The 25,167-nt window shown below is 37.6% G+C and overlaps 1 protein-coding gene across 3 annotated transcripts in view; it reads left to right on the forward strand.

Moving 5' to 3' along the window:
- Positions 1 to 25,167, forward strand: part of Phkb (phosphorylase kinase regulatory subunit beta) — a 206,236-nt gene that overhangs the window by 58,095 nt on the left and 122,974 nt on the right. For all 3 annotated transcript variants that reach the window (XM_059264496.1, XM_059264498.1, XM_059264497.1), the window contains one exon: positions 4,009 to 4,089. In XM_059264496.1, coding sequence (XP_059120479.1) covers positions 4,009 to 4,089 — 81 coding nt within the window. The remainder of the gene's footprint in view (positions 1 to 4,008; positions 4,090 to 25,167) is intronic.

Genomic DNA, 25,167 nt, shown 5'->3' on the forward strand with positions numbered 1-25,167 from the left:
GACCTCACACATGTACTGTGTATGTATACATGCACATAGACAAAGAGCTAAAATGTAGTAGAGTTTAAATCCTAAGGATTACTAAATTTATAAGAAGGCTTTAACAGCCTACGTCAAAAAAGAGTAGTCCTCGCAAAAGAGTAGAATTGATATTTTTTGTTGTTGTTGTTGCTGTTTACATTTACCATTTTAATTCTTTGGGGAAATAAGTATAATGAAAAATATTTTTTAATTGGTAAACACTGTATATTCATGGGATCCTGTATGTAATTTCAATAAATAGATACAATGATCAGATCAAGATAATTGGCATATCAATTATTTCAGACACTTAAAATTTCTTGGTGTGGCAGACATTCAAAGTCTTTCTTAATAGTTATTTTCAAATACCACTCATTTTTTGTCAACAGTAGCTAACCTGCTATGTTAAGAACATTTAAAGTTATTCTTCCTGTTCAATTACACCAACATGCCAGCTAGCAGTCCTCTCTTTACCCCCATTTCCACAGCTTTCTGAGGTCTCTGGTAACCACTACTCCAGGCTCTGCTTTGAGATGGCCTAGTTAGCATCCATATATGAGAACAGGCATCAGTTGTCATTCTGTCTCTGGCTTCACATATGTCCTCTAGTCCACTCATGTTGCACAAATGACAGAATTTCACTTTCTCATGGCTGAGTAATACTGAATTGTGTGTATATATCCCACTTTTTCTTTGCCCGTCCATCAACAGCCCAAGTTTTGTGTCTTGACAGTTGTGAATAGTGCTATAATGAGCTTCTGAGTTTAGATGTCACTTTGGTGTGTTGATTTCTGTCTTTTTAATATACACATAAGAATATATTTCTAGGTTTTTGTTGTTGCTGCTGTTGTTTTTAGGAGCCCCATAGTATTTTCTATGAAGGCTACACTGTTTTACATTCTCCCAGTATGAGAGTTCCCCTCTCTTCACATTCATCTTTTGTCTTTTTGATAGTAGTCATTCTAACTGGGATAAGATAGTATCTAATTATCATTTTGATTTACCTTTTCCTATTATTGCTTGTATTTATTGTTCATTTTTATGTTCTTTTTGAGTATTGCCTATTTAAGTTATTGTTAAATTGTATTATTTTGTTATTGTTGCATTGTTTTCCTTATATATCCTAGAAATTAATCCCTTATTTTGGTAAATAGTTCAGATTCTCTCATTCTGTAGTTTCTCTTTACTGTTGGTTTGCTGCTTGTGCTTTGGAGTCAATAGCTAACCTCCCCCTCTTACCCGACGCGCGCGCGCGCGCGCGCACACACACACACACACACACACACACACACACGCACGTGCAAAAGCCTTTGCCTAGACCAATGTGTAACATTTCCCTGTGTTTCCTTTCAGTGATTTTGTAGTTCTGTGCTTTACATTTAACTCATTGTTCTGTTGGGAATTAACTGTGCACATGAAGAGTGAGGGGTCAGATTTCTTCCTCCGGCACGTGAGCTTCTACTTTTCTCAGTGCTGGTTATTACAGAAACTTCCTTTTTAGTATATTACCATTACCTTTGTCAAAAAAATCAGTTGGTTGTAAAAATGTTTGCAGTCAGTTAAGGTCCATTGGTCTGTCCATTTTTAATCTGCTTCAATGTATTTATTTTCTTTCTTTTTGTTTTTGTTGTTTGTTTTGTTTGTTTGTTTATGTTTTAAGAGATGGGGTCTTTTTTAGTGCACTGACTAGTGGTAAACTCCTGGGACCAAAGATGCTCCCTGCCTCAGCCTCTCAGGTAGCTGGGACTCAGCTTCATCTGTTTTATTTTGTAATCCAGAATTTAAACTTGGTGCCTCTTACATTGTGGGCATTAAACTAAATCCTGCCATAGTGTCCTAGTTATTGGCATTTCCTTACATATATATCCTAAAAGTGCAAGCATAAAATTCTCTGCTGCTTCTAAGTGCTCCTGTAACTCTGTCCACAGGAATGGAATTTCTTTGAAGTCATTCCAGGCAGGCTGTTCTCAGTGCTAGGAGATTTCTGGATGAGCTTCCCAGCAGGGAAAACTCTTCTCTGGCATGTGCTGAGGAAGGATGTTCACAAACTTATGCTGATCGACAAGGCCCAAACCTAGCTACTCTATCTTCCTGGATGGTACTTTGACAAGCTTGCCTTCTGGGGTGCCAGGAGCTATGGAGACCTCCGAAATAGGCCTGGGTTCTGTGAGGGCCAGCAGCAGTGTCTCAGTGGCACAAGGCTACTTTGTCCAAGGCTTGGAAAGGCACCAGGAATTTTCCGCCCCAGCTTCCTGTTGTAACTCAGTGAAAATTAGAGAAACGTTAGGGGAAAGCAAACCAGCAGCACAGTTAGGGAATGGAAATCTTTTACATATAAACGCAAGCTACACCTCGCTTACTTGTTCTTTTTAACTCGTTTACAGTATCCTGACATAGTTTTGCTTTAATCTTATTTATTTAATAACAACTTAATTGAGATATAATTTGTATGCCATATAGTTTACCTATTTGAGGTGTACCATCTGTGTTTTTAGTATATTCTAAGTTATACAACAACTACCACACTCAAATTTAGAACATTTCTTCACTCTCAAACTCAAAGCAAAATCTGCTACTCTCCATTTTCCCTGAAGTGCCCTAAGCAACCTGTAGTTCACTTTATGCCTCTACAGACTGCCTATTCTTCATATTCCAAATTTAAATGCAATCATATAAGATAGGATGTTGGAGAAACTTTGGTTTGATTCAAGATATATTACCGAATGCGCTCCAGAGTCAAGGAGCCAAGAGGGATGGAGGAAAGGATAGACTTGCATATATACTTGAGGTCAGGTATGTTCAGACTTGTGTGTCTGTAGGTAATATTTGGGAAATGGCTCATATAAATTTTTATTAATTTCTTTTAAGAAATAAGATCTCACTATTATTCACACTAGCTGTGTAGCTGAACTTAGCCATCCAAATGGTGGAATTACAGGCATGCACCATCACACCTTGCTGTTTATGTGATTATTGATGCTAAGTCCTACAACAGCCTATCTACAAGGAATACCAAAGATTCAAGTGGTGAACCTCATTCCATGTCTGAAAGTGTGGTTCTCAAGTTAGAGGCCAAAGGACCAAAAGCTGGGAAAGGACATATGATGTGTGAGCCCTAGAACCACAAAAGTAGAGAACCTAGAGTTTAACATTGAAGCCAGAAGAGTATCCTAGCCCTGGCAAAGAAAGCAAGAATTTGCCCTCCTCTGCCTTTTTGTTCCCCATCTGGAGGCAGTGTTTTCGTAGCTACCCAGGTGTCCTTGTGTCTAGTCAAGTTGACATTGAAATTTAATTGTCACTCAAGATGTGTCCATATTGGAGACTGTACTTTCCTGCTTCATATATTCTACTATGAATGCTTTATGGTTAAATTAGGAAGCATTGTTTATTGTTTAGATCAAATAAAGCATGCATTTAATACACTAATAGTTTCATGTGTTCTTAACATTTTTCATGAGCAGTTGTAAATTATATAGCATACCAATAATTAAAGGTAGCACATTCTTTTGTTGCCATAAATTCTGTTTCCTAATGAGACTGTTTTCAAGATGCACTCCTCATTGTTTACAGTGTCTTGGTGGAGGTGTGATGTCTTGTTTTGCAAATAGCTTTTTCATTTGCATATATTTCAAATGGATGGTATTATATTAGTTCCTCTGGGGCACAACTATTCCAAAAAGAAGAACTTTAGACTCAGAATTTGAAAGTTGAAGGAAACAGATGTTACAGAAACCATGCTAAGAATTCTTCATCCAGCCTTCTCAGACCAGCCATGTGGTTGTTAACCAGCACTGTGAATTTGGGATTTTAGCATGCCATTTATAACGCTGGTTTTCTTGTTCTATATTGGGTTCATAGCTTTAATTTAGTGATAGGAAAAAATTATTTTTGTCTGGCACTATTGGGGAAAATGACAGCATATGTATTTAATTTCATATCATCATGTTTTCATTCTTTCCTTTACTAACTGTTGCTGTTTGTTTTCAGATAAATGCAGTATCTCTCTTTCTCCTTTACCTGGTGGAAATGATTTCTTCAGGTCTCCAGATAATCTATAACACGGATGAGGTATGATTTCCCCAAAGTTTCTGTTATTGAACTTCATGTAGAGGATATCTGATTTTTCCTTTCTTAAAAATTTACTTTTAGTTTGATTAAAAATGCATTTAAAATTTCATATAGTTAGATATTAGATTTTAGATGAAATCTAAAATTATCTTTTTACTAAAATTACTTTTCCGTTAATTTTTTAGTGTATGAATAATGGGTTTCATTATAACATATACATACATAAATATAGTATTATTGTACTTCCCTCATATTACCTCAATCCTTATCCCTCCTCCTTGCTTCCTATCTTTCTTCCTCTTAGTCTCTATTTCCTCTCTCTCTTCCTTTAGACTTCCTCCCTCTTTGTAGTCCATCTGTTACTTTCATGTGTCATGCATACACATGTACACATGTGCATGTGTGCACACACACATACACAAAACTAACTTCCACATATGTCTTAGTTAGGATTACTCTTGTTGTAACAAAACACTATGACCAAAAAGCAAGTTGGGAAGGAAAAGGTTTATTTGGCTTACACTTCCATAGCACTGTTTGTCATCAAAGGATGTCAGGACAGGGCAGGACCCTAGAGGCAGGAGCTGAATCAGAGGCCATGGAGGGGTACTGCTTACTGACTTGCTCCATATGGCTTATTCAGCCTGCTTTCTTATAGAACCCAGCACCAATAGCCCAGGGATGACCCTACCCATGATGGGCTGGGCCCTCCCCCATCAATAACTAATTAAGAAAATGCCTTACAGCTGGATCTTATGGAGGCATTTTCTCTATTAAGAGTACTCTTTTCAGATAACTAGTTTGTGTGTCAAGCTGACATAAAACCGACCCTCACAACATATGAGAGAAATTTTGTGATGTTCATCTTTCTGAGTCTGGTGTATTTGGTTTGATATACTGATCTCCAGTTCATCCATTTTTTCTACAAATGATACAAGCAATTTAACAGCAAGCATAGTATAAAGCAGGTGGCAGAACTCCAGTGAATACTCAGTAGAATGTAACTTTCAGAAAGTTTTGGTAACAATGAAAATGAAATCGCTGTTAGAAATTTTCTCAGGTTTATTTTTCCACACACATTCCTTTTTACAAGTCATCTTTTTGAAAGTCAAACAACAGATAAACCTTTTATCTATCTTGTTACTTTTACTTCTAGGACCTTAATGCTTCATTTTTCTTTTCCTCAAAACAAAAATGTTCTTATTCTCATTAGGAAAACTGTGAAGGATTGATACTTCAGAGCTGTGAACGTTTACTCTGAAAGACATCCATATGAGAGTAAACACACTGACACTCCTGTTGACACACTCAGAGGTGCACACTCAGCCCATCCTCTTGTTTTCTTCATTTCCTGGTCCTGCCTCTTTCCTAGTAAACTCTTCCCACATTGACATCTTTCTGTCTGTGTGATTTTGACTTTGACCAGTGCCATCTGTGTGGCCATAGGGTTGGGTTTATCAGTTGGAGCTTTGTGTGTGTCTCATGGCTGCACATCTGAAGATGATGGCTTGTTTCAAGAGCCAGTAGTTTAATGTGAAGGGGCAAAGTCCCATAAGCTCCTCCCAACCATGACTGACTGTTGAAATGGCTGATCTTGTGTAGGTATGCCACAAGAAACATTGGTTGTGCTGTGCCAAGGGGATGGGGTTTCTCTACCCAGCTCCCTATCTTTCAGCTCTTAAATTCTTTCCATTGCCTTTTCCACAGTGTTTCCAAGCCTTTGACAGGGGAGTACGAATGGCTTGATTATGAATGAGCTCTTATTTGTCCCCTATTCTCAGTATCTTTAGCAGCTATGAGTTTTTGAATTAACTACTGTTCACTGTAAAGAGAAGATTGATGTTATTTCTACTTATCTAAAGACCAGAACTAATAGGGTCTCAAAGGGCCTACCTATGACTGTCTGAGAAATAGATTTTTGATTAGGTTTACAATACTAGGAATGATTTCCCTTCTATGGAGTAGGTCTGAAATCTAATAAAAAAAATTGGTTTCCCCCATAACAGTTATGGTACTATTATGCATGTGGATATGTCATGTCTGGCAGGTTGATGCTGTAGTTCATAGAGTTCATGCCTGGGTTAGATCCTTGATATCTTTTCTACCCTGGAAGCCTGCATAGTACCTTCCAACACTTTGATAGCTCGCCATCCGTGAGGAGTTTTCCAGCTCAGTTCCAGTTTGATTTCTCTGTATCCTGCAACTAAGGTATATGGAGTCTTCAACAATAGGGTCTTATATAGTTCTGGCAGGCAACCAAGAAAAGCAAGAGCCTGTATTGTAGTGGGAATCTCTGAAGCCTCCCCAACCTACAAAGTGTCCCATACTGCCTTCTGGGGGTTTTGTTTAGTGTCTCACTGCTTCTAGGAGTAGATTATCTAATAATGCAAGGTATCTCATTATGAAGTATTGTCATATTTTTAAAATTGGTTTAGGAAATATTAGGTTTCCATATGGTTTTTTTCAAATCCTTCATTTTGGTTAACCCTCTCCCTTCATGCCTTTATTTTCCCTATCCTCCTAATCCCATTCCCTGTTTAACCCTTTCCACCCCCAATATTACCTGCCTCTCCTTTGATGTTACCTATGTTCTGCTGACCCCACAGACCTCTTCCTAACTATCTTGTTTCACCAGGCAGCCCATGTCAGACACATAGAACTAAGGAGCCCAGCATCTGCATATGAGAGAGCACATTCAGTACCTGGCTTTCTGGACACACAGTTTTATTTCTTCAACTTTCTTTCATTTACCTGAAATTGCATCAGTTCATTTTTCTTTATAGCCATATAGCATTTCATTGTGCGTATGTACCACATTTTCATTATCCATTAATCAATTAATAGATACCTAGGCTGATTCCGTGTCTTAGCTATTGTGAATAGGGCAGTATTGAACATTGTTATGCAGGTGTCATAGTAGGATATGGAATTGTTTTCCTGCATAGCTAGGAGTGGTATAGATAGTAGTTTTACATCTTTTTTTTTTAAAGAAATCTTGAGATGTATTTCCAAAATGGACTCACTAGCTTATACCTTCACCAACAGTCTACAAGGATAGCCTTTCCTCACTGCTACATGAATAACTTGTTCTGAGTTGTATTCTTGATGATACCCATTTAGACTGAGGTGAGATAGAACACTACATGGCTTTAATCTACATGTCCCTGATGGCTAAGCATGGTGAGCCCCTTTTAAAATGTTTCCTAGCTATTCATATTTTTTCTTTTAAGAAATAACTGTGTTTAATTCCATAGTCTACTTTTTAATTGAGTTGTTTTCTTGACATTTTTCTGAATGCTAATCCTCTGTCAGAAGTGGAATAGACAAAGATTTTCTCCCACTTTGTAGGCTACCACCTCTTCACTCAAACAGTGGTTTCCTTTGCCATAGTCTTTATAGTTTCATGATATCCAATCTATCAGTTGCTATTACCTTTGGTACCAGACTCCTATCCAAAAAGTTCTTATCCACATGCATATGTTGATATGTTTTCTATATTGTTTCCTCCAGCAGTTTCAGGTTACCAGGTCTTATGTTGAGTTCCTCAATCCATTCAAAGTTGAGTTTTGTGCATGATGAGTGATAAGAATCCAATTTCATTCTTCTACATGTATGTGTATGGTTTCCTCAGTGTCATTTGTTGAAGAGGCTGTATTTTCTCCAGTGTGTATTTTTGGTAAAACTCAAATCTCTATAATTATTTAGACTTTTTATTTAGATCTCTGTTCTGTTACAGTAGTCTATATGTCTGTTTTGTGACAGTGCCATTTTATCTTTATTACTATGGTTCTGTAAGTAAGGCATGCTAACACCCCTAGAGGATTTTTTGTTGTTGTTGTTCAAGATTGTTTTGGCTATCTAGAGTCTCTTTATTACCAAATGATTTTCCTATTGTTTCGCAAAGTCATGGAACTTAATTGGGGTTGCATTGAATATACAGGTTTCTACTGTGTGATAATGCTCTTGTACACTGTAAAGATTTGTTACTTGAATTGGTTTAATAAAATGCTGATTGGCCAGTAGCCAGGTAGGAAGTATAGGCAGGGTGACTAGATTAGGAGAATTCTGGGAAGAGGAAGGGCAGATTCAGGAGTTGCCAGCCAGAAGCAGAGGAAGCAAGATGAGAATGCCACACTGAGAAAAGTTACCAAGCCATGTGGCTAAACATAGATAAGAATTATGGGTTAAGTGTAAAATATAGTTAGTAATAAGTCTGAGCTACCTCTGGCTACAGGTTGCTTTTGGTGTGATTGTAATTTTTACAATATTACTTCTTCTAATTAATGATTAAAGGTTTCTTTGCATTTCTCAGTGTCTTCTTCAATTTCTTTCATCAGTGTTTTAAAGGTTTTCATTGTAAAGATTGTTCAGACCTTGGTTAGGTTTGTTCTAAGGTTTTTTTTTTTTTTTAACATATCATGAAGATTTTAATATACATCAATTTGTAGAACAATAGAATAAGGCAGCACACAGGTCTTATGAGTATTGAGCAATAGCAAGAAAATCCACCAGAATTCATTTCCTTTTCTTTTTTTTATTTAATTTTTTAAATTTTTATTTTGCAATACAATTCAGTTCTACATATCAGCCACGGATTCCCTTGTTCTCCCCCCTCTCGCCCCCCTCACCTTCTCCCCAGCCCACCCCTCATTCCCACCTCTTCCAGGGCAAAGCCTTCCCCGCGGACTGAGATCAACCTGGTAGACTCAGTCCAGGTAGGTCCAGTCCCCTCCTCCCAGGCCGAGCCAAGCCATCCTGCATAGGCCCCAGGTTTCAAACAGCTGACTCATGCAATGAGCACAGGACCCGGTCCCACTGCCTGGATGCCTCCCAAACAGATCAAGCCAATCAACTGTCTCACCCATTCAGAGGGCCTGATCCAGTTGGTGACCCCTCAGCCATTGGTTCATAGTTCATGTGTTTCCATTCGTTTGGCTATTTGTCCCTGTGCTTTATCCAACCTTGGTCTCAACAATTCTCGCTCATATAAACCCTCCTCATTCTCGCTAATTGGACTCCCAGAGATCCACCCGGGGCCTAGCCATGGATCTCTGCATCCAGATCCCTCAGTAGTTGGATGAGGTTTCTAGCACGACAATTAGGGTGTTTGGCCATCCCATCACCAGAGTAGGTCAGTTCGGGCTATATCTCGACCATTGCCAGCAGTCTGTTGTGGGGGTATCTTTGTGGATTTCTGTGGGCCTCTCTAGCACTTTGCTTTCTTGAGTTCCTTATATATTCTGGATATCAGTCCTCTGTCAGTTGTGGGGTTGGTGAAGATCTTTTCCCATTCTGTAGGCTGTCGCTTTGCCTTGTTGACCGTATCCTTTGCTCTACAAAAGCTTCTCAGTTTCAAGAGGTCCCATTGATTGATTGTTTCTCTCAGTGTCTGTGCTACTGGTGTTCTATTTAGGAAGTGGTCTCCTATGCCAATGCGTTCAAGACTACTTCCTACTTTCTCTTCTAGCAGGTTCAGAGTAGCTGGATTTATGTTGAGGTCCTTGATCCACTTGGACTTAAGTTTTGTGCACGGTGATAGATATGGATCTATTTGCAGCCTTCTACATGTTGATATCCAGTTATGCCAGCATCATTTGTTGAAGATGCTTTCTTTTTTCCATTGTGCACTTTTGGCTTCTTTGTCAAAAATTATATGTTCATAGGTGTGTGGATTAATGTCAGGGTCTTCAATTCGATTCCATTGGTCCACATGTCGGTTTTTATGCCAGTACCAAGCTGTTTTTATTACTGTAGCTCTATAGTACAGCTTGAAGTCAGGGATCGTGATGCCTCCAGAGGTTGTGTTATTGTACAGGATTCTTTTGGCTGTCCTGGGTTTTTTGTTTTTCCATATGAAGTTGAGTATTATTCTTTCCAGGTCTGTGAAGAATTGTGTTGGTATTTTGATGGGGATTGCATTGAATCTGTAGATTGCTTTTGGTAAGATTGCCATTTTTACTATGTTAGTCCTGCCTATCCATAAGCATGGGAGATCTTTCCATTTTCTGACATCTTCTTCAATTTCTTTTTTCAGGAACTTAAAGTTCTTGTCATATAGGTCCTTCACTTGCTTGGTTAGTGTTACCCCAAGGTATTTTATGTCATTTGTGGCTATAGTAAAGGGTGATGTATCTCTGATTTCCTTCTCCGCTTCTTTGTCTATTGTATATAGGAGGGTTACTGATTTTTTTGAGTTGAGGGAGGCTATGTTGCTGAAGGTGTTTATAAGCTGTATCAGTTCCTTGTTCTAAGGTTTGATGGCTTGTTTGTTTACTTATTTTTAGGCTATTGTGAGTGGAATTGTTTGATTTCTTTTTCAGTATGTTTGTCATTGATCAAGCTACTGATTTTTTTGTGTAAATTTGTAAATTACCACTTTGATGAAAGTGCTTATCAGCTCTAAGAATTTTTTAGTAACACCTTTAATGTCTCTTATATAGGATCATATTATGCAAATAAGGAAAGTCTGATTTCTTCTTTTCTTATATGCACCTCCTTTCTCCCTTCTCTTGTCTTATTGCTCTAGCTAAGTCTTCAACTGCTACATTGAATAGAGAGTGGACATTCTTATGTTCTTTCCCATGTTAGTAGAAATGCCTTGAGTTTTTCTCCATTTATTGTGGTGTTAGCTACAGGTTTGTAGTATGTAGTTTATTATGTTGAAGTATCCTTTTTCCACCCTTAGCCTTCATGTTTTTTTTTAATCATGAAAGAGTATTGAATTTTGTAAATGGCCTTTTCTGTATGTATTGAGGTGGTTATGTAATTTCTGTCTTCAAATCCATTTATATGGTGACTTACATTGATTTATTGGCTTATTTAACCAAACCTGTGTTGGGAAATGATGCCAACTTGGTTATGATGAATGATTATTTTGATATGATTTTGAATTTGTTTTCTAAATACTTTATTGAGAATTTTTACATCAATGTTCATCATGGAAATACATCTGTCATTTTCTATTTTGTGTTTGTCTTATGTTTTAATATTGGCTTTGTTTTCTGGAATAATTTAAATAGTGTTTGTGTTAGTTCTTCTTTTACAGTCTGGTAGAGCTCTATAGTGAATCTATCTAGTCGTGGTTGGGGTTTTTTCTTTCCTTGGAGTGGGGGCACTTTTAATTCAGTTTTACTGTGGTTATAGATTTTTAAAATTATTTTATCTTTGTCTAATTTTTATTATTATAGATATCAAAACATTCATCCATTTATTTTTGTGTTTCAGTTTGGTGAATACTAGTTTTTAAGTTATGTCATTTTTAAAATTTCAATGATATCTCTAGTAATATCCCCATTTTTATCTTTTATTTTATTTTATTGATTTGAGTCTTCTTTTTCCATTCATTAATTTGGCTATGAGTTTATTAATCTTATCCTTTCAAATAACCAACTCTTCATTTCACTGATTATTTTGTTTTTGTTTGTTTGTTTCTATTTCATTAATTTCTGCCCTGCTCTTAATTATTTCCCCATCTACTGCTTTTATGATTGGCTTGGTTTTCATTTCCCCAAAACCTTAAAGTAGATTGGTAGATATTTTGTTTAGTACTTTCTGACTTTTGATGTTACATTTAGTGCTATATATCTTCCTTGTATGACTGCCTTCATTGTATCCCTTAGATTTGGCATGTTATGTTTTCATTCTCATTCATTTGTAGCAATATTTTCTATTTCCTTGATTTTTTATTGATTCATTTTTAACGTTCTTAGTGTATGGTTCAATTTCCATGAGTTTTTATACTTTCTGCATTTTGTCTTGTTGATGCCTAGCTTTATTCCATTGTATTCAGATAGAATACAAGATGTAATTACAGCTTTCCTATATTTGTTGAGGCTTAATTTGTGTGTTAATATGTGACCTGTTTTGCAGAAAGCTCCATGTTCTGCTGACTAATAATATATATTTGCTAGTATTGAGTGAAATATTCTATACATGTCTCTTGGGTCCATTTGATTAATAGTATCATGTTGCTTCCTTTAGCATCTACCGTGAAAACGTATGTGGAAGTTATCTACCAAGCTGACTTTTTAAAGACTTGTTGCAGAAGTTTTATTTGAGGCCAATCATACATCCTATGCTTAGTTATATTCTAATCTCAAAGTCCCAGAAGGAAATAAGTTGTTTATCTTAACACCTATTTATGCAAAAATATTGTTTGCATAAGCAGTTTAGGAACATTAAACACAACTGTGGCTTAATAAATTATGCCTTAGTCTTCTTTGTGAAAGAATATCATATATTAGTCATCTTAATTACAGGGTTTTTATAGCTTATGTACATAGAGATAAAACATTTTTGTATCATTCTCTGAGCCTTTGAAATAGGCTAATCAGCAAATAGTAGGTTCCCTAACAAGAGTCAGTATTAGCACTTTTTGTCTGTTCTAATCCCAAAGGGAAAATTATATGATAACCCCTTATGTGTGAGAAACTCTAGGAATTTAAGAGTGTAACAGTGTTCTTAATCATCAATATCCAATGAGAAATGGTGTCATTTTACTGTGAAATTATTTAGTTTTTTCAAGTTTTTTTTTTTTTTTTTTTTTTTTTTTTTTTTTTTTTTTTTACATTTCTTCAGGAATTTAATACATCTGAGTTGTCTGGCATCTTGGGGTCTTTAAAGGTTTTATTCAATTGCAGGGATATTATCTTGCTTAATTTTATTCATATGAAAATAAATAACTGTAAGTTTGTAGCTGGAGAGATGGCTCAGTGGTTAAGAGCACTTGTTGCTCTTACAGAAGACCCAGGTTCTTTTCCCAGCTCCCACATGGTGGCTCACAATTGTCTATAACCCCAGTTCTAGGGGATCTGGCCTTCTCTTCTGCCCTTCATAGTTGTTTCGTGCACATGGTGCCATACATGCAGGCAAATACTTAAACACATAAAATAAAAAGAAATCTTTAAAAAACTATAAATTCATCAACCATATCTCTTTCTTTTCTGACCTGTATGAACCATTAAGTCACAGCTTATGGCTTATGTGCAGAATACAAACTTCCAGATTTAAGTAAAGGTCCATTTTCCTCATCCCAACTCCTGTTTACTGAGCTGACTCATTGTGCTCTTTTTGTTAGATTTGGGGGGTTCACATTTTACAAGGAGAGTTCTCTTCTACTCTTAAGCCTCAACTATTTATCGTACAATTCTCCAGAATATTCCTTATCATTTTACACTCATGGGTTCTCTAATGGCTCCCCCTCTTCATTCTTGAACCTAATAATTTGTGGCATCTATGACTTTTCATGCCCAGTCTTGCTTATGGCTTTTCAGGGTTTGTTTTGTTTGTTTATTTGTTTGTTTTTGTTTTTGTTTTTGTAGTTTGATTCCAATGAGACAAAGTCTCAATCGTGACCTGGATCTGCATTTTAAATTAAAAAAAATAATAACGTGACAATTTCACTAATATATTCAATCATCTCAAGGTGTCAGGTCTTCTTCTCACACACATGCTGGTGCTGATGTCTGTGTTTATGGTGCTGTTTGTTTGTATCTTCCCTGAGTTTTCCCTTTTTTCTCTGCATTCTGTGTTGTTTGTCATATGTGGCCTCTGATGGTTTTGCTTTGTTAATTTATACTTACTTAATGACTGAACATGTGCTTAAATGAGTTGTCTGTGTTTAGGGGATCCAGGCTCAGGAGGCACACCTAACCGCTGTTATCCTCAGCAGCCTGATGAGATCTACAGTTTTAATTACTTTGACTCAGGCCAAATTCAGGTATAGCCCATTGATGAAGCAGAGTTGGAGATTTTATTGAGAGCTAGGAGAGAAGTGGCATGGGCACTCAGAAGAAAGTAAGGCATACCTAAAAGTAGGCAAGGCCTCTTTGAGTGAGATTTGTAGCTAGTGTTTTTACAGCAGCTAGATGTGGAGTCTTGGTGGATTTTGAAGTTACTGTTTTATCACTGAGTGATTCCTAAGGGGCACTTTGGAAGATTGAAATTGATAAGGTCTTACAGGGATACTGTAAGGTGGGATGTCCTTAATATCCACAGTTTTGTTAGAATTCTTAGGCAATGTCTGGGAAAAGGAGTGAGGCTCTACTCAAGGTCTTATGCATTCAGATTTTAAGCCTAGGTCATTGCTACTTTATCATAAAATATCTACATACAAAATAGTAACTTTGGGTACAATTATTTCATATTTATGAGGACAGCATGTGTATGCCTTGCCTATAGAGGTCAAAGGACAACTTGTTAGGTTCTCTTCTAACACTCTGTGGGGTTCAGGGACCAAGCTAAGGTTTTTAGGCTTGGCAGCAAACACTTTTACTTGCTGCCATCTTGCTAGCCCCCAGAGGTTATAATTGTGCTGGAATTCTTGTTGGATGATGGGCTGCTTCCCTCTTGTCATCATAATTTCCCTGTCTTCCTACTCATCCTTCTCCCCATCCCCTACACATCTCCTACTGGTCTATCTCCCTCCAGTCCATCCCCTACCCATTCATCTCCTACCTGTCTGTCTCCTACCCATCCATCCCCTACATCTCCATCTCCTACCTATCTCTATCCTATCCATCCGTCTCCTATCCATCTGTTTCCTGGCCTTTGCAACAGTCGTCTCATCTGCATGTGCTTTGGGGCATAATTTGGAAGCTCTCACAGTTAACACATGACTCTATTAGTTTTCACTAAGTACGTTAATGACTAGCTAATACTGTCCCACGTGTCAGAATTTTGCGAACAAATGTCTACTGTGTAGTAACCTGCAAGCATTCAGTGACTATGTATGTGCCAGCCCTTTGCTGGAACTCTTTAGCTTCCTATGAGGGTACAAATATATATTAATGCTGTTATTAGTAATCTTCTGCTGAATATTCCTTTTTGAGTGGGACACTTAAATTTTTAAATGCTCTTACCTTATCTTGAGGTTGCTATCATTGCATTGATTTCATTGAACAGGCAATGAATTTATGATTAGTCCAAATCAGTATCTTTGATTTAAAAAAAAAATTCAGTATTTTCTGGAGGCCCACAAAGTTTTCCTAGTGAGATCTGAGCTTGCTTTACCCAGCAGGGCTGCATTAGAGGATTGCTTGACCATGTGCATGGTTACTAGGTGTTGGAAGAGTCTCCACTTGGCTGAGCTAGAGGGAGGTCTTTGCTCCACCCCTTGGCATTCCTATAAATAGCCCTTTAGAAGAGGTAGAAGGGGGTGGTGAATAAGGATCCAGGCCCTCCCGAGGCTATCCTGTGTTTCTGTTTCTCTCTCCTCTATCCTTCTATCTAAATATTTCTTACTTCTCCCTCCTCAAGAGTACCCTGGTGGTGAAATGGGACCTGGTCTCCTATAGACTTTAAAATATTACTTTTGTAATTTTTGTTGGATGTATGGTAGTTTTATCATATTTTAAAAAGCCTATTTATGGGCGGGCTGGGGGGAAGGTGAGGGGGGCGGGAGGGGCGAGAACAAGGGAATCTGTGCCTGTATGTAGAACTTAATTGTATTGCAAAATAAAAATTTAAAAAAAAAAAGCCTATTTATAATTTGCATTTTAAACTAGCTCTTAAATTACATTTATTCATATAATTCTGGGTTAACGCATCTTTTTCATTTGACTTCTGTGTCTTAAATAAACAAGTACTTATTTTTGTCATATAATAAGACGGTTAAGGATAGCAGGCAGCTTGATTTGTTTTTCTTTATCCCAAGCTGCTTTAAAAAAAAGAGAGTGACGGGCTGGAGAGATGGCTCAGAGGTTAAGAGCACTGGTTGCTCTTCTAGAGTTCAATTCCCAGCAACCACATGGTGGCTCACAGCCATCTATAATGCGATCTGGTGCCCTCTTCTGGTGTTCAGGTACATGCAAGCAAGCAAAACACTATGTATAGATAATAAATAAATAAATCTTAAAAAAAAAAAAAAGAATGACAAGAAGCTGAAAGGTTAATTAAAGCAGAGAGGGATATTAGCTTCTTTCTGTCAAATGTAGTCATTTTTTTTTCCCCAGAAATATCAAAAGTCCCCAACATACTGCTATTCATGCCAGGACTGTTTTGAGTGGCTATTAGATGAGCAAGGAGGCTGAGAATCATTTTCTTTCTATAGAGAGAAACCACGAACCACATAGGTAATTTACAATTTACTAGTGACAACATGAAAATGGCAGATAAAATCACTTTGATACTATGTTGATAAATATGGAGTCTATTGTGATATTTTGGTGTATAATTCATTTATAAGATTAAAGAGACATTTTGTATTTCTTTATTTGAGGCCCTTTAAAATCTGTTTTGTATTTTTTACTGGAAACCTTTTTACAATTCTAGTTCCAGGGCAAGCACTACAAACGCACATAGAGTCTGTGTACGGTCACAGTCGCTTACTTGCTTTACCTGCCATCTACGCAATAGTGAATGTTCCTGATGCAATAGGTAGGAATCTGAATTTGTTTTCACTTAGTTTTTTTTCCATTTCTCTTCTGCCATAAATCCTAATGCATGTATGGCCTTATTGGAGGAGGTGTGTCACTGGGGGTGGGCTTTGAAAAGCCCATGCCAGGCCCAGTCTGGTTCTCTCTCTCCATCTGCAACTTGTGAATCAGATGTAAGCTCTTAGCTATTGCTCTAGTCCCATGCTTGCCTGCCTGCCTGCCTGCCACATGCTCCCCACCATGATGACAATGGACTAAACCTCTAAAAGTATAAGCATACCCCAATTAGATGCTTTATTTTATAAGTTGTCCTGGTCATGGTGTCTCTTCACAACAGTAGAACAGTAACTAAGATGTGATTTAAAGAAGTAAAACTAGAAATTGAGAAGTACTGTGGAATGACAATAAAGTGATATATTAATACTTATGAAAAGTGGTATTAGGGTCAATCCAAGGTACTCAGGAAGTTGCAACAGGATTGTAAACCCAAAGCTTATCTGGATTATGGAGTGAGTTCAAGGCCAATCTGGACAATTTAGTGCGACCATGTCAAAAACAAAAAGTAAGAAGAGGCTGGGAGTGTAATTCTATGATAGAGTCTCATGTGACATTCTTCAGCCTTTGGTTCATTCCCTAATACTGAAGAAAAAAAAAAAAGAAAGAAAGAAAAAGAAAGAAAGCCTTAGGAAGCACAAAAGATGTAGAAGGAAGAAAGTGCTCAAGATTAAAAATAAGAATATGTTTCAAAATACAATTCCCAGCAAAACCAACAGCTTTTTTTAAAAACATGACATCAGATATTAAAAGGAGAATATAAGTATAAACAGAGATTTTAAACAGCCAAAATACTGCAAGAAGTTATTTTTAAAACACCAAAGTGTGACGTTTTCTAGCCAAACCATGTTATAGTCCTAATTGTTTGTTGTGCCTCACCCCCATCAATTTCCATGTTGAAGCCCTAACCTTAGTCCATCAAAATATCTTATTGATGCAGTCTTTTGTGCCTTCAAAGAGATAAATGAAAAGGTGTGTCTGAGATGAACCTTTGTGACCAATGTCCTTATAAGAGGAATAAATGTGAGTAGAAATCGTCACCAAATGGGATGTATGACGACAAAGGCCAATTCTGTGAGGACGAAGCAACGCTAAGATGGCCAGCTGCAAGCCTCAGAGTTAGGCGATACAAGGAAGGACACTGTCTGTTAACCTTGGTATTGGAGTTCAGGCCTTCATATCACAGAGAAGTAATTTCTCTCCTTTAAGCCACCTGCTTTGTGGAATTTTACAAGACAGCAAACTCGACACAAAGTAGGGTCGTTTGGAAGGGAGAACCGTAATTGGCCTCCACAGATTGGCCTGGTGGGCAGTGCCTTCCTTGTGCAGGTGTCCTGGGAGGTAGAAGAAAGGTACCTGAACTTGGAGTGCAAGCCAATGAGTAATTCTCCCATGGTTCTGCCGCAGTTCCTGCCATCATTTCCCTCAGTGATGGATTGTGATCAGGACATGTAGCCAAACAATCCTCCCTACACTGGTTTTGGTCAGTATTTTTATCACAGCAACAAAAACCAAACAAGACACAGTCCATGCATACTAATACATTTACTACAACTGAATTCAGTAAAATTTAAAAATAATGTATGAATTGACTTTTAATGGTGTTTCTATAGCATTATAGCCCCTGAGGAAGAGAAATTTTTTTAAAACAATTCTTCATATTAGAAATCAATTACTCAGGAATAAGATTTTTCAATTAAGATATGCTTTGGTGGGCTCTACATTATCGTAGTATCAATGGGCCCCATCTAGTTTTAGCCCCTGAGAAGTACATATAACTAGTCTTTATCAAATATAAATCAAGAGTCGAAATCTTCCCCTTTCACTTGATCTTTTTAGAGGAGAGGAGAAACAGTGGCAGCATGAAAACATGAAATTGTAGACTAAGCAGGAGTCCATTCTCTTTTCCATTCCTCATATGCTCCTTTGATCATTAACTACTCTGTAACAAGCTTATTGGTCTCTGCCAGTGGAAGCTGTTCTCCATAAAGAATGATGAAAACAAAGATCATAATTTAGATGGGCAAGTTAGCAAAAAGCCAGCTTTCTAAACAGACAAACAATTCAGTGCTTCCAGTTCAATCAACATGGTGTGATAGAGAATGAAAAGTGCATTGCTTTGATTGGATAGGAAAGTTAAGATCCTGAATTATGTGCAAACCAACTCCAAGGGACAGTAAGAAGAGGAGGAGATGCTGGGGAATGGCAGTGAGTCAAGTCAGTATCCACTAAAGTTGTGCTCAGCTTCTATTTAACAATAGTCCCACCAGTTAGTATCAGTTTTATTTCATCCACCAGTAATTCTGCATGTAGACCATCTAGACCATCTTGGGCCGATGTATGCTATTGAGAATGTAAAATACTTTTTACTTTGTTTGGTACCATTATTGACACCATTTGTCTAAACATTATAGCTTCTGGATATCATGTCTGCATTGGTAAATAAGAATTGAGAAAGAAGTGTTTTGTTTTGTTTTTTAAAAAAAGTTTTTCAGGCCACTGAGATGGCTCAACACATAAAAACTCTTTCATCACAGCCCTGATGACCTGAGCTCCATCCCCAGAATCCATGGTAGAAATAGAACCAACTAACAGAAGTCAGCCACTGACTTCCACCCGTGGTCCACCCATGGTCAAGTGCACATCTTGCCGTCTTGATGATAGTCATTCTAACTGTGGTGAGAGTAAATCTAAAAGTTATTTTAATCCACATTTTCCCAATAGCTAAGGAGGTTGGACATTTAAAAAAATATTTATTAGCCATTTATGTTTCTTTTTTTGAGTTCTTTTTCTCATTGTTTTTATTGTAGTGTTTATTTCCACATTTATTTGTAGTTATTAATCCTCTGTCAGGTCTAGAGCTAGCAGATTTTCTCCCATTCTTTAAGCTGTCTTTTCACTCCATTTACTATTTACTTTGCTATAGCAAAGCTCTTTTAATTTCTTGAGGTTCTGTTTATTGTTTTCCGTATTTCCTCAGCAACATGGAGTCCTAGTCATAAAGTCATGATGCATGCCTTCATCTTGAATTATTTTCTGTACTTTTTACTCTATCAATTTCAGAGAGTCTGGTCATTGTTAAGGTCTTGATCAATATGGAGTTGGTTTTCATGCAGGGTAAGAAGTAAGGATCTATTTTTGTTCTTCTGCATGTAGATACACAGTTTTCCCAGCCGTATTTGTTGAAGAGGCTGTTTGTTCTCCAGTGTGTATTTTTTTTTGTCAGAAATAAAGTTGTTGTAGCTATGGATACTTATATCTGGGTCCTTTTTTTATTCCATTAATCTACATGTCTAGTTTTGTGTCAGTACCGTACTGCTCTGTTGAAACTGAGTGTGGTGATATCTCCAGCATTACTTTTTCCTCAGGATTACTTTGGCTATTCAGGATCTTTTTGTTTTTGTATGAATTTTTAGATTGTTTTCTGTAGTCCTCTGAAGCATGGTGTGGAATGTTGAAGGGGATTGAGTTATATCTGTAGACTGCTTTGGCAGTACGTCCATTTCACAATAGTCATTCTGATCTATGATCATGAGGGTCTTTCCATCTTCTTGCGTCTTCCTTGGGTGTCTTCTTGGGCATTTTAAAGGTTTCACTGTATAGGTCTTCATTTCCTTGGTAAAGTTTATTTCAACTTTTTTGTTAAATGGTTTTTATTTTTATTTTTCAAAGCTAGTGAACAGGACTTCTTTTTTGATTGCTTTTTCAGCATCTTTGTCATGGGGACATCGGAAGGCTATGGATTTTTATATGTTAAGTTTGCATTCTGACACATTGCCGAAAGTGTTTATGAGCTCTTGGTTTTCTAGTGGAGTCTTCAGTGTTTTGATTACAGAATCATATTATCGGCAGATCAAGATGCTTTGATTTCCTCCTTCTGCCTTTTTTCCTTTTCTTTCCTTCTCTTGTCTGTGAGTTCCTTCTGGGTCCTGGTTAGAATTATGGACTTGCCCAGTGTGCAGTTCTTCAGTGTCTCCTGGGGAAGACTCTGTGAACGTTACCCTGCAAACTTTGATCCCACAGCTTTTCAGCTCACTGAATGCTGTGCACATCTGATTCCAGGTTTCTTTTGTGCACTCTCGAAGTATTCTGTCTGTCAGGTTTCAGCATAAAGTCTGTCCCAGTTAGAGTTTGCTTTTAATGTGCCTCCCAGAGGGTCTCAGTTTGCTGAGCCACCTGGGGCAACCAAAGTTTTGAAATGGAGTTTTGTTTCCCTGGGCTGGCTACCATTACTGAGTACTCAAAGAAGTCGTCTCCTGGCTCCTGCCATTTCTGCTGCTGCCTTGGAATGGCCATTCCCCAGCTGTTGGACATGTCTTTTTCTCTGACAGTTGCTTTTCAGATTTTCAAATATTATTCCCTGGAGACTGGCTTATATAGGATTATCCACCAGCTTAGATTTCATATCTTCATTTCTGGACATTTTGAGAATTCCTGAGATTTTTGTTACTTGTTGTTTTGTGTTAAAAAGGGAAGAGGGGTTTGTTTTGTTTTATTTGTAATGATACTGAAAACCAAACCTAGGAACTCATGCTTTTTTTTTTTTTTTTAAATAAACACTTTTTGAAACAGTAGGGAAAGATATCATGAAATATTTCTAGCAAAGATAAACAGTAAGTAGAAATATAGCACTCTATTTTACCAATTAAACATATGCTAGTCAGAGTTCTCTAGAGAAACAGAACTGATAGAATAAATCTATATATAGATATAGAATGAGGATTTATTAGAGTGGCTTACAGGCAGTGGTCCAGCTAGTCCAACAATGACTGTCTCCCAATGGAAGGTCCAAGAATCCAAAAGTCATTCGTTCAGTCTATGAGGCTGAATGTCTCAGCTGGTCTTCTGTGTAGCTAGAATTTTCCTGCCTGGCCCACAGTCAGGACAAATCTCTCTCACCCGCCTGTCCCACAGCTGCTCAGACCCAACCAAGTAAACACAGAGACTTATATTGCTTACAAACTGTATGGCCGTGGCAGGCTTCTTGCTAACTGTTCTTATATCTTAAATTAATCCATTTCTATAAATCTATATCTTGCCACGTGGCTCATGGCTTACCGGCATCTTCACATGCTACTAGTCATGGCGGTGGCTGGCAGTGTCTCTGACTCAGCCTTCCACTTCCCAGAATTATTCTCCTCCTTGTCCCGCCTATACTTCCTCCTGCCTGACTACTGGCCAATCAGTGTTTTATTTACTAACCAATCAGAACAACACATTTGCCATACAGAACATCCCACAGCACTTCTGTATATATCAGAATCCTGAAATGGGCTCTAACACCAGTGAAGGAATGATCTTGCCAGTGAGAGTAAAGGCAAGCAGGCAAAAAATTAAAAGCTTCCTTCTACTATTGTGCCCAGGTCGCAAGACCCCCAAGGAAGACCACCACAGAGCCATTATCTGATGCAAGCACACAGAGGTTTTTATTAACAAAACAAGCAAGCTTGGTCCACCATCCAGAATCTGACACAGCAGGTGGAGGAGAACGGCCCGAGCACTCACTTGAAGGGGTTTATATAGGAAAGGTTTACATGCAGCTTGGGATTGATGAGGGGGCTAGGGGTGAGGTAAGCATAAGGTTACTAATTGCTAACAGGATTCAGGGTATCTATAGAGACATAAATTCTTATTCCCTATGTCCTGCTTTTGTTGACACATTCAGATTTATTGTTTCAGTCCTACTCTCCTCTAAGGTCAACTTCTGGTCAGTTAAGCCCATTACTCCCCATATCTTGTTTTGTCAAGTCCAGAATACATAGATTCATTACCCCAGCCTTATAAGTTCAATTTCTGATCACTTCTAAAACGGCTGGTCAGCAAATACCTTTGGAGGAGGGGAGGGGGAAGCGTCTCTCAAGATGGCTACTGATTTTTCCCTTTCACTACCATGCCCTTTATTTGGGTTGCCACCAGAAGGTGTGGCCTAGATTTAGAGTAGGTCTTCAGACTTCAACTAATCTGTATTTAAGGTGGCTCTTCCTACCTCACATGTTCCAATCAAGAAAAATTCTTCACAGGTGTGCCCAGCTGCTTGGGTTTTAGTTAATTCCAGATCTAGTCAAATGGACAACCAAAAATAGCCATCACAATGTACAATAAGCATATTAAAACTTGGCTTTTATTATTGGGTCTGACTTTTTATTTATGTGCATATGTGTGCATTAGATTGTTATATGCGCACATGTAGATGCGGGTGAGAGTGCTTATATGTGTGGAGGGCAGAGAAGGTATCAGGTGTCTGGCTCTATCCTCCACTTTACTCCATTGACTCAGAGTCTCTCACTGAACCTAGAGCCAGGCTGGCAACCAGCAAGCCCCAGCTAGCCTCCTGTTTCTGCCCGTGCTCACCAACACTAGAGTTTTTACCTAGTGTTGGGGATTTGAACTTAGGTCCTCATCCTTGCTCAGCGAGTTCTTTCCCATTGATTTTCTTCCCTAGGCCTTGAATTATTTTATTTTGATGAATTTTATTTAAGATATTTTTAATGACTTTGTTGGGTCATTTGTAACTTCAGTCCTCATCTAATTTCTTCATTTAATTTTTTTATTTTTAATTATTAATATTTTAAATTATGTAGGGGGGTAGTGTGCAGTTGCAGTTAATTCTGAGCTGTCTAATGTGGGTGCTGGGAACCAATTCCATCTTCTGCCAGAGCAATAAATTTTCTTAACTGCCATCTCTTCAAGCCCTAATTTCTTCACTCTTACTCAGAAATTGCCCTATAAATTATATGTGAACATTAAAAGTTTACTTGACATAATATATATTTAAGGTGTATAGTGTGATGTTTTGATTCAAGATGTATATTGTCTCAAATTAGGATAGGTAATTTAGCATATTAGTCACATTTTTTTTCCAGTCACATTTCTTTGTGTTGTGAACATTCAAAATAATTTCTTCTATAGCTTTTGGAAATATACAATAACTGCTAACCATAGTCACTTAACTAGTTCTAGGGCTAAGGAACCATAGAATTTATTCTTAATGGAATTTTGTGAACATTAACCATTGTTGTGAGGAATTATGATACATGCTGATTAATTTGACTTATTATAGTGAATGTTTTATATACATGCACACATGTGTAATGCTTTTAGAGTTAATAGCAAACAAATTATAAAATCGTTAATTCACTCTGAGGTCCTCTTAATATTAAATTTAGCAGTTTATTATCATCGTATACCTTAAATTTTATAAAGCCTTCTAAGATTTTGCTTTTTAGCACGTTAGCCACAGTTAAACTTTATCCTAAAATGTTATTATTTTATTTGCACTCTATTGTCAAACCATTTCAAATGTTTGCATTATTTTTTAAAGATATTCAGAAAATATCATAACCATGATTTGGAGGCGAATACTGAAGGAGTTTTATATTACAAATGTTTCCTATGGACTTCTTCCAAAACTAGATTTCAATGATACATACCTTCAAAGCAAGTTAACATGCATCAGAAATTGGTATGAAGATGGAAGGGGGCAAATAGCATTGGACACTGTCCCGGTTGGTCTTAATTGTCAACTTGACACAACCTAGATAAAAGCCTCAGTTGGGGAACTGGCTGGATCAGGCTGGTCTATGGGCATATCTGTGAGGCCTTGTCTTGTTTATTAATTGACTTAGGAGGGCCAGCCCACTGGGCTGTAAAACAAAAAACTAGCTAAGCATTAGTGAGCCTTCCCAGAGGGCAAGCCAGCAAGTAGAGTTCTTCCATGGTTCCTGCCTCCAGACTTCTGCTCTGAGTTCCTACCCCTTTCCCTGAATGATATACTGTACCCTGGAAGTATAACCCCCCCCCCAAAAAAAAAAAAGTTTTCCTTCCCAGGCTGCTTTTGGTCACAGGGGTTTTTATTTTGTTTTTTGTTTGTTTGTCTGTTTTGTTTTTTTTATCACAGCAGCAGAATGAAACTCACACAGATATATAGAATCAGTATTGAAGTTAATACAAAGAATACCTAGGAAATGGTTATGATCTTTGCGTTCATGTTTGTGCAACCTCTTGTCTCCTTGGGTACCCAGTTCTCTGTCTTTAAACAATGATGAGTTACAGCAGGTGTTCTCATACATCCAAATCATGTGTTTGTACCTGGTTCATCCCTGTTATCCTCTCCTTTCCTCCTTCCCATCCCACTGGTCTTCCTCCTCATCCTAAATATTCCCTCTGCTGTCAATTCCCTTTTAAGGAAAAACATGCACTATTTTGTCTCCGTGGGCCTAAAATAACATTTCACTTTTCATGAAGAGCTTGAGTTTCATCCATTTTCCTGGGAATTATGTAATTTTGTTTTTCTTAATTGTTGGATAGTATTCTGTTTGTCTAGATCATATTTTCTCTATCCACTCAGTTTATTGTAACTTGAGAGCCTGGATTCTCATCCGTTTTTTCTGCTGATATATTCATTTGAAAACCATAAGAAATTTATATTTCTGGTCAGGAGAGTTATGCAGGTCTTTAGCTCCTTATTTGCAGAATCCTTTGCAATTAGGTGTGTTTCAGATCTCAAGGTCATTTTTATTTAAAAGGGGTAATACATAATGGTATAACGATGTATGCCTGTTGTCCCACCTCCTTACAAGGCTGATGCAAAGAGTGCTGCAGTCCAAGAGGTCTGAGGTAGTTTGCAGTTTGCATAATGCAGCAGGATTCT

Source organism: Peromyscus eremicus, chromosome 5 (assembly GCF_949786415.1).
Source record: "Peromyscus eremicus chromosome 5, PerEre_H2_v1, whole genome shotgun sequence".
In the NCBI taxonomy this organism is placed as follows: Eukaryota; Metazoa; Chordata; class Mammalia; order Rodentia; family Cricetidae; genus Peromyscus; species Peromyscus eremicus.